Here is a 10,394-nt window from a genome sequence, read left to right as displayed (position 1 = left end):
CCAAGAGGATTCTTTTCTTAAATATAGAATATCGTGACTAGAGCTGATAAATATAGAAATGCTGTAAGAGTCACTGAAAAGGATCTTTATAACTAATTTTAAATTAAATTTGCCATTTCTTTTATGGCCTCCCATCACCATGTACATTTATTTCTACAGCTTGTCAAATTTCACAGGTTGTCAGATTCTACAGTTTTTTCTGCTGTCTCCGATCATTTTATATGGATTCTAAAACTTTTGCTAATGTATCTGTACAATCTGAATAGTTTTGTTAGTATATTTCCAATAGTTTATATTTAATTACCATTTATTATTTTTTAAGAAAAAAATCTTATTCAGTTTTTTTCCTCATTGTAGGCTTTTAATTTTTTAAAAAAATTTAAATGTAGTTTATATTATAATCCTTTAAATAATCAACATAAAAGTGTGTATGAAATAATGATTTTAAAAATAATTTTCTATTGTTAATGGATCTGTTTTGATGTTTCCTCTTACAACACAGCTTTGATTGACTTGTTAACTTCTATTTGTTCCGGTTGCTGGTTTATTTTTTCCTAGAAATATTTAAAATGAAGTGCATAAACCATAATGAATTGTCCAAAAAGCTATACATCTAAGGCTGCTTGCATTAACAATTATGGGACAAATGAGAAATAAATGCCTTTGATAATCTTGGAAGATTTTGATATTCTCTAAATCATAATGAAGGAATATATGCGGTTCCTGGGTTGTTGGAAAGCAGCATGATTTGTAAAATTGAATATTATTCATTATAAGGAATGTGCAGTAACCTAGAAGCACATTTCTAGCATTCTTACCTAGAAGATTATGGATGTATCTTATTATTGTATGTTTTAAAACAAGAAGGGACTTGTTGGATACAGTTGTCAAGTTTCCGATGTATGGGCTTTTCAAGTGACTCTGAGGCATTTTTTACCTTAAAAGTCCTTTATTAGCCTAATACACCGGCAAATGCTTGCTCGAAGGAAGCTGGAATCTGAAATCTCTGCCCCTTGCACAATATAATTAAACACAATTCTCCACCTTTCTATTTTTGTCATTAATCATATTCTCCAATTAATTTAAAGAATCAGCTTCCTTTCCGTTAGAAGAACTGCCAAAGTCTTATCTTCTTTAGAGAGACAAATGGCCTTCAAAGTGCATTCCTACTCTTCCCTCCCACCAATTTTAAACTAAACAATACACAAGTCTTAAAGCAATACACAAGTTTAACATATGAAATAGCTACTTCTTCATCTCATGTCAAGTAATAACATTCGATGTTAGCAGCGTTGACAACAGTTGCTTGGGATTGACTTGAAGGTGGAATCTGACTGGTCTGAGGGCACGTATTCTATAAAGTATGTTTCCCAAATTTGGCAAATTCTAGCTGCTGCATGGAAAATTTTGGGAGTCAAAGTTCACAAAGCTTAAAGTTGCCAAGCTTAAGAAGCACTGCTATGAAGTCAATATAATTATAGTCTCTTCAGCCAATACTTCATGTACCAGTCCATCTGCAGTGATTCATCAATTTGATTTGCTGGATCCTCATTAATTCCACACATGATACTCTCCAATTCTGAGAGAAGCCATCAGGGCTTACTGCTACTGGCATATAAAAGAAAAAAGATAGAAAAAGAAAATAAAAAAACAATAAAAACCCCTCTTGTTCTTTCTTGCAACAATTACAAACAAATTAATAGTTCCTTATTCTCTATGATAATTACATACACGGTTCGTGAATGGGGAGGGCTATGATGCCCTCCCCATTCACGAACCCAAAATCATTTTCATTTCTGTTCAAATGTTGGCAAAAAGTCAATGAAAGGTTTTCAGAATTTTATAAAAATATTCAAACAAGCCAACTTCATATTTCTTTCTTTTGCTTCTAACAATCTTAATTTTTAGTTGATCAAATTGCTTTTTTCTGCTCAGTGCAGAGTTTCTTCCATCTGGATATTTTTTTTCAAGATTTAGCAACCCTCCTTTGCACATCGAAAAATAAATCCTTACCCAGATCTATTTTCATTGTGATTTGTCATTTGTGTTTCCACTTTCACTGTCATCTCAGTACAGTATTAAAACCTTCAGTTCTTTTATTTTCTAGTATTTCTCCATGAACAAAAAATTATATTCCTCTTCCTCCTATCTATAATTTTTTCCATAGATTTTGTCTATTAAATCAATCATTTCTTTTTTATAATCTTCAAAAATACATTTACTGGTGCAGAGATTACTGCTTTCAGATTGGTTATAAGCTTTTCTTCTGGTTCTTCCAAAATGCTTTTAGTGAAATATCTTTATATGTCATTTGGTAGATTATTTTTTCTTTTTCCTGCTTAAAATTTATGTTCCATCCAGTGGCCTATTTCTATGTTCTGAAGTTTCAGGTTTCATTTCTCTTTGTTTTCAATTTTCAGCCTATAATTTCTTTCTTGTGGAATAAATTTGTATCCCTTTAGAAATGCTATTTTTAAAGTTTTTTCAAAAAGTTTTTGAAAGTTTTTTCAAAAAGTTTTTACAATACATTTTTATCCATCTTTTATAATTTGCTTTATATTCCTTAAATTCCTTAAATTCTTTAAATTGCTAGTTAACATTTGGGATGAAGTTTACTCATCTTACTTAGAATAAAAGATAATTTTTCAATTTTTTTGGAAGATGTATTTTACTGTACAATACTTACAATTCCAAAGACTATTAGAAAAATGGTTTTCTATCTTCTGTCATCATGCTCTATTGCTGCTGATCCAGAGTTGCATTGGGATGAACCAGTTTCAACTCAACCCTGATAAGATAGAGTTGCTAAAGTTTTTTGGGCCCACAGGGCCAGATGATTCTTCATCTTTGACTCTGGAATGCGGTGCTACTTCCATGGACTGAGTTGCTGTGCAATTTGGAAGTCTTTCTGGACTCATGGCCCTCGCTTAATGAGCAAGTGGCAGCCATGGCTGAGGGTGTACGTGCTTTGACCAGGTTTATCTAGTGCATCAATGCACATTTTCCTGGCCCAAGAGGCTTGACTCATAGTCACTCATGCCTTGGCCTGGATTATTGCAATGTGTTCTACATGGGGCTGCCCTTGAAGAATATCCAGAAACTTCAAAATGCAGCAACCTGCACAGTAATGGGGGGGGTCCATAGGTGCCCATGTGACCTCTTCTTATGCCAGCTGTATGACTTAATTTTCTTTCTGGGTTCAATTAAAGGTGCTGGTTATCACTTTTAAAATCTTTTATGGAACAGGTCCATTTGCAGGACCACCTTTTCCTAAAACCATCTACCTGTCCTATCAGTCGCAAATAGAAGGTATCCTTGTAGTCGCTTTCCCTAAATATTGCCATCTGACATTAGCTAGGAAATGTGCCTTTTCCACAACTGCCCCTTCTTTATGGAACACTGTCCCTGAAGTTCAACAGGCCTCCATCTTTTAGCCTTCTGTAAGGCTATGAAGAGCTGGCTTTTCCCTCAAGAGAGAAGACTAGATTTTTGCATATTATAAGTTTGGTTTGACATTAAGTTTTTGTTTTCCTAATGATTAATTGATTTAATTTTATAGTTTTAATATGATATGTATGTATTTTAATCTTTGATTGGGAGGCACCCATGTCTGAATAAAAGGTAGGCAGTTATATAAAGGTTTTCAATAAACAAATAATAAGAAATAATCCTAGAAAGTATGCTATTTAGCAGTTGTGGCCTGGCAGTATGGAATATTTTTATGTATTCTGCAACCAGTACTGTTGCAAAAGACCTTGAAAAATCAAGATTTCTATTGGGATCAGACAATTGAAGCCTTGACTTATTTTATGTGTGTCATGACACTCAAGAAAAGCCTTAGGATACTCATCTTGATAGTTTTCATCTTCTTCTGGATGGCCTGAAACAAGCAGTCAATATCCAGAATCCAGTTAGTAAGTAACTAATATGTGTATGAGTGTGACCATATGAACTCTTGGGATTTGCTGAGAAATATTCAAATGGATCAACAAATTATTAATCTCTTAACAACACAGCAATCTAAGGAGAAAGTTCTTAATATTGGATATCCTTTGGGATTCACTAGTTGCATCAGAAAATGATAAAATTAGTAAGCAAATCTCCAATGGTTAGTTATTTAAAATGTTTATGGAAAGTATTTGAAGAAATATTACTGTCTTATAAAAGGAAATGTTCAAATTTGTTCAGCATGTAAATTATTCAGTAATAATTTGGGGAAATAGCAGCAATAGTTTCTGGAACATCTATGACTATGCCAGGTGAGTTTTGATCCAACTGTTCTTTGTATGTTTTAGCCTTCAGTCTCCTAATAATTTTTGTTGCTTTTCTCTGTACTCTTTGGAGAGTCTCAACTTCTTTTTTACATTGTGACCAAAACTGGATGCACTTTTCCAAGTGTGGTCTTACCAAGGCATTGTAAAATGGTATTACCATTTCATAGGATCTTGATTCTATCTCTCTATTAATCCAGCCTAGCACTTTGTTGGCTTTTTTGGCAGCTGCACCACACTGCTGGCTCATATTTAAGTGATTGTCCAGTAGGACTCTGAGATCCCTATCACATTTATTTCTATTGAGCAAGATACCACCTATACTATACCTGTGCATTTGGTTTTTCTTGCACAAATGAAGAACCTTACTTTTTTCATCACTGAATTTCATTTTGTTAGATAGTGCCCAATGTTCAGGTCTGTCAAGATCCTTCTGTATCTTAAGCCTATCTTCTGGAGGGTTAGCTATTCCTGCCAGCTTAGTGTTGTCTGCAAATTTGATGAGTTCCCCATCTATCCCCTCATCCAAGTAATTGAATTGGGTATGTCTAGTTTAATGAAGAGAAGAACTAGGAATGACATCTCGGAGTCCTAGTGGACAATCACTTAAATATGAGTCTGCAGTGTGCTGCAGCTGCCAAAAAAGCCAACACAGTGCTAGGCTGTATTAACAGAGGGATGGAATCAAGATCACGTGAAGTATTAATACCACTTTACAATGCCTTGGTAAGGCCACACTTGGAATACTGCATCCAGTTTTGGTCACCATGATGTAAAAAAGATGTTGAGATTCTAGAAAGACTACAGAGAAGAGCAACAAAGATGATTAGAGGACTGGAGGCTAAAACATATAAGGAACGGCTGCTGGGATTGGGTATGTCTAGTTTAATGAAGAGAAGGACGAGGGAGGACATGATAGCAGTGTTCCAATATCTCAGGGGTTGCCACAAACAACAGGAAGTCAAGCTATTCTCCAAAGCACCTGAAGGCAGGACAAGAAGCAAAAGATGGAAACCAATCAGGGAGGAAAGCAACCTAGAAATAAGGAGAAATTTTCTGACAGTTAAAGCAATTAATCAGTGGAACAACCTGGCTGCAAAAGTTGTGAATGCTTCAACACTGGAAAATTTAAGAAGAGACTGGACAGCCATTTGTCTGAAATGGTATAGGGCTTCCTGCCTGAGCAGGGGGTTGGACTAGATGACCTCCAAGATTCCTTCCATCATCATCATCATCATCACCACCACCACCACCACCACCACCACCACCACCACCACCATCATTATTACTATTACTACTACGACGACTACTACTACACAATTTTGCATAGAAACATTAGAAGGTTTTCCAAATTGTGCTTAAATTGTAACATGAGTTCAATTTGGTTCATTCTGATTTGGGGAGATAATATTTATTGGTGGAAATCATGTTTTAGCATGGACCCAGCCATTGGAATTTTTTCATTTAAAAACAAACAAACATATATTTGGATAATGTATGAAACCAGCCCACTATTAACCAAAGAGTTAATAGCGGCTGTTTCACACTATCAAAATATATGTTTTTTCTTTAAACAAACTGCTGAAAAAAATCCCAGTAGAATTAACTTAAAGAGTTAATAGTGAAATGTGGAATTATTTTTTAACCAGATAAAATTAACTACCGGTAGATTATCTATAACTGTACTAATTGCCTATGGAGATATTATAAATAGTGCACCTTGGTCTTTTAAAATAGTATTGCTTACAAGATAAGTTGATTAAGGACTGAGTAGAGGAAAACAGTTTCTTTATACAGTAAGAAAGTTGTATTTCAGTTTCATTCCCTCAACTGAATTTTGCTTGTAATAACTGTCAGAAATCATGATAGCAAATTTATATGTTTTCAAACATACTGTAGAGAAATGAACAAAAGTTGTTTGAGTACTTGCTTTTTATTTAAATATATGAAAAATATATAATAATTTATACAGTACTGACCTCTACTGTATTCTATAAGTGCAATTCTAATAACATTTACTTTCCAGGCTTTTAAATATATGAATGGTTACATACTAATTTATGAGATATAAAATATGTGGTAAGAAATGATTATCCCATTCCCATCCTATTTTATATAATACGATGCTAACTTGATATTGCTTTCAATTTATATATGTATTAAGTGTAATGGAACATATTCAGTGATTCAATCAGACTGGCAACAATTTTTGTAGGTCCTAAGCATATTCAAATCAATTCTAGGGTCACTTTTCCTTAGGTACTTCTTGTTCAAGAATTCTTGTTTAAAAAATCTTGCTCAGGAATTCTATGACCCTCTTTAATGAGCATGTTTATCATAGAATGTGTACACATAAACAAAAATCAAGAGAAGATTTTGCATGCTGAAAGACAACCAAATGCACAAATACATATTGTAGTCTATCTATCTAACAAAGCATCAATAACCTTCACCTAAACATGTAATCTTTTAGGATAGGGATCCATGCTTTAGAGAATGACTTAGTTTGATGTAAAATGACTTGAAATCATAGCTAAAAACATTTTAGGAAACAACAGAGGATTGAAAGGAAATATATTTGAGAGGGGCAGGAAACAGGGTACTTATTGATCCCCTGAACTAGATAGTACAGTCTTAGATTGTATCTCTTCTATGACATAAATAACACATGTTATTGTGCTGCTTTTAGTCATATTCTTCCATTCAAAATGTTTCTTATAGATATATGAGTGGAATAATTGTGAATATTCATTATCCATACTCCCTGTAATAAATATTTATTACACAGATATATACATAGAGAGAAAGAGGAAAAGAATATTTCAGTATTTTGGATTTAACAATGTCTATATATATTCTAGATCTGATGAGACATTTCATGAATTAAGGAAATGTCAGATACAGAAAAGGGAAATCAGACAGCCATTCAAGAATTCATCCTTCTGGGTTTAGAGACTTTTCCGGAGCTGCAGATTCTTCTTTTTTGGTTCTTCTTGGTGATTTATCTGATGACAATAACTGGAAACCTTCTCATCTTTCTGCTAGTTGTGGCAAATCAGCATCTTCATACCCCAATGTATTTTTTCTTGGCAAATTTGTCTTGGCTGGATGCTTGTTATAGCTCCACCATCTTGCCCAAACTGTTGGCCAATTTGTTGACTGGTGACAGAACTATAAGTCTACATGGATGCCTTGCCCAATGTCATTTATTTGGGATTTGTGCAGGTGTAGAAACCTATCTTTTGGCTGCAATGTCTTATGATCGATTTGTGGCAATTTGTAGACCTTTGCTCTACACTTCTATCATGAATACAAAATTAAGTTTCCAGGTTATAGCTGGAATATGGATAAATAGTTTGATATTCAATGGCATTCTGGTGGCTCTCATGGATCCCTTTCCCTTCTGTGGCTCTAATGTCATAGACCATTATTTTTGTGATTTTCTCCCACTGGAGAAATTGTCCTGCAGTGATATAAGTCTTCTTGACCTCATTGCTTTCTTCATGGCAATTATTGTCACAATTGCCCCATTTCTATTGACTGTCATCTCTTATATCTGTATTATTGGCACCATCATCAAAATCAAATCCACTATTGGAAGGCAAAAAGCCTTTTCAACTTGTTCGTCTCATCTCATCGTAGTTTGCCTCTATTATGGCACATTAATCGTTGTCTATGTGTTGCCAGATTCTCCCACTCTGAGACCTCTCAATAAAATCTTCTCCATTTTTTATACAGTGATGACACCTTTGGTGAATCCCATAATCTATTCTTTAAGAAACAAAGAAGTTCATAAAGCCCTAAGACAACTTTACAGGAAAATGATCATTTTGGGCCAAAGTCACCCCAAACTATCAGTTGGTTCTTAGTTCATTAACTAATATTAAAGCTGTATCTCAATAACAGATCTCCCTTCTATTAATTGTTACATGAGATAATGTTGAATTAGTTCATGTTGGGAATAATTTTGGAATTTTTCATCTATATTTCATTATTCTCTCTTTAGAAATGACAGGAAGAACAATTTGTCAACTCTGCAATGAACCTGAATGAAGCCATTTGGCTCATTTTCGGTTGCCACCAGAATGGGAGGGTGGTGGTAGAATTTTTCTGCTAGCTTAAAGAATTCTCTATCCCATGAGAACCAAGGTAATTTCTGTTTGTTAGATGGGGGGGCTGAGCCTTCTGTTAGAAAGCCCTCCAAACTATCTTATTGGAAACATAGTTGATTGCATAGGGAACTTTAGTCTTGGTTTCACTTTTGACAGTGCAGATACTTTGTAACCAATAAACATGTTCTTAAAGGAAACCTCAAGCCTCAGAGTTCTGTTTTAGTTGGCCTCATCTATAGGAACCATGACATAATAAACCAAGACTCCTTGAATTTTTGTACTTGGGCTCCTGAGCCCCAGTCACCTACCTAACTCCATAGGAGGACTATGAAGACTGAGGAAAGAAACAGAGATGGAAAGGAGAGTTGTCCTCTGCCCTTAGTGTGATAATAGCAACTGGGATGCAGGCTACTGCCCAGGCAAAGGGTGGGGCTCCTGCTGCTGGAATGCGACCAATGGTCTGGGCAATTCCGTTAGCATGTCAGGGGCAGCCGGAGGGAACCTTAACCCTGGGGAAGCTTGGTCAGCCAGAGATTACCTCTCAGCAGCAGAGCACCCTTAAAGCTTCTGAGGCAGAATTCCCACTGATTTTGTCCCATGGCCTTCATTCACCTGTGCTGAGGAAGATGAAGCAGCCAGCCAGATGGGATGAATCAAGGGAGTGGAAGTACCTGATCACCTACCATAGCCACTCCATCAATAGGCTGAGAGAGGAGTCTGACTGACTCAAAGTGGGAGATGTGGAGCCAATTTCTCACCATCTGATCTCCAGTGGACAAGACTGCAGGAGCTCCCCAATGCTCCCACCTCCCCGCAATGTTTACCCATTTGACAAAGGAAATTTTTTCACAAAATTGGACTTAAGAGAGGCTTGTTACCAGTTTGCAAATTAAAGAGGGGGATGAATGGAAAACAGCTTTCAACAGCCCTCTAGGAAGCTTTCAATTCAAAGCTATGACCTTCGGCCTCCAAGGGGCCCCTGCTGTGTTCATGCAGCTGATCAATGAAGTGCTGCATGATCATCTGTATAAAGGAGTTCTAGTCTATCTTGATGACATCCTTATTTACACAAAGAATATGGCACAGCACATAAGATTAGTATGCAAAGTGCTCAAAAAATTACTGAAAGCAAAACAAGAATTTAGTCAACTAATGGTCAGCACTAAATTGGTGCTAGATAAGAGTTAATGGAATTCAAGAAGGGTTGTACGGGGACCACTTGTGGGAATATAAAGACTGCAAGCTGATTCCTCTCTTGATTCCATCCCCAAGCTATCCCTCTTCTTCTCCTACAACAAATAAATAATTTCAAATTATGCTGGGAAGCTAATAAGATGTAGTATAGTATCAGGTTCTTTGTCAGGGGAGGTGACAAAAGTCTGAAATTAATTACTTCCCCTGAATCTCTGGGGCCCAGATTTGTTTGTGATGATTGATACTGACATTTTCTTAAATTGACCTTCTTTGTTATGTATTTATGTGTTTGGGTTAATACGTTCTCTAGTTATGAGGTAAACTGGCCGGAATACACGGCAGCTTTGACAGCTGTCAAAGCTGCCTTAGCTTCACGCAGGCGCAGCAGTCTGACAGCTGTCAACTGTCAAACTGCGGCGACTGAGCAAGCGCGGCTAATGTTGCAGCTCCGGCTGTCTAAACCAGCCGCCACGGATTGGACCTCGCAATCCGCGGGAAACCGGCAAGTTTCTGATTGGTCCCTAGCGTGCCAGCTGGAGTATAAATAGCAGCGCAGAAAACCTGTCAAGCGCCCGGTTCCGCACTACAATAAACTGGTTGTTCTTGAGCCTGCTGTCTCGCCTATTCCTTGCTGAAGATAAAGTATTCTTCCCATAGGGAAAATCCTGGTTCATTGAGCTGTGGAGGAAAGCAGATCAGCTACTCTTGCTTACCTTGTGATACACTAAACTTTCTAAATGTGAATTCCATCAAATGTGCTTGGACTACCTTGAATACAGAATCTTCAGTGAAGGGGTGGAAATGGACTCAGCCAAAG

General features: G+C 36.4%; 1 protein-coding gene across 1 annotated transcript; it reads left to right on the top strand.

Annotated features, from left to right (window-relative positions):
- Positions 1-7,162: 7,162 nt before the first annotated feature.
- LOC308678920 (olfactory receptor 5G3-like) lies at positions 7,163-8,140 on the top strand (the record flags this gene model as incomplete). The annotated part of the gene is made up of 1 exon (XM_081346150.1): positions 7,163-8,140. The coding sequence occupies one exon, from the start codon at positions 7,163-7,165 to the stop codon at positions 8,138-8,140; it is 978 nt and encodes a 325-aa protein (XP_081202276.1).
- Between the last annotated feature and the right edge of the window lie 2,254 nt (positions 8,141-10,394).

Source organism: Vipera berus (genome assembly GCF_964194415.1).
Source record: "Vipera berus genome assembly, chromosome: Z".
Classification (NCBI taxonomy): Eukaryota; Metazoa; Chordata; class Lepidosauria; order Squamata; family Viperidae; genus Vipera; species Vipera berus.
The sequence above is the reverse complement of the archived record's forward strand: the minus strand, read 5'-3'. Positions and strand labels throughout refer to the sequence as shown.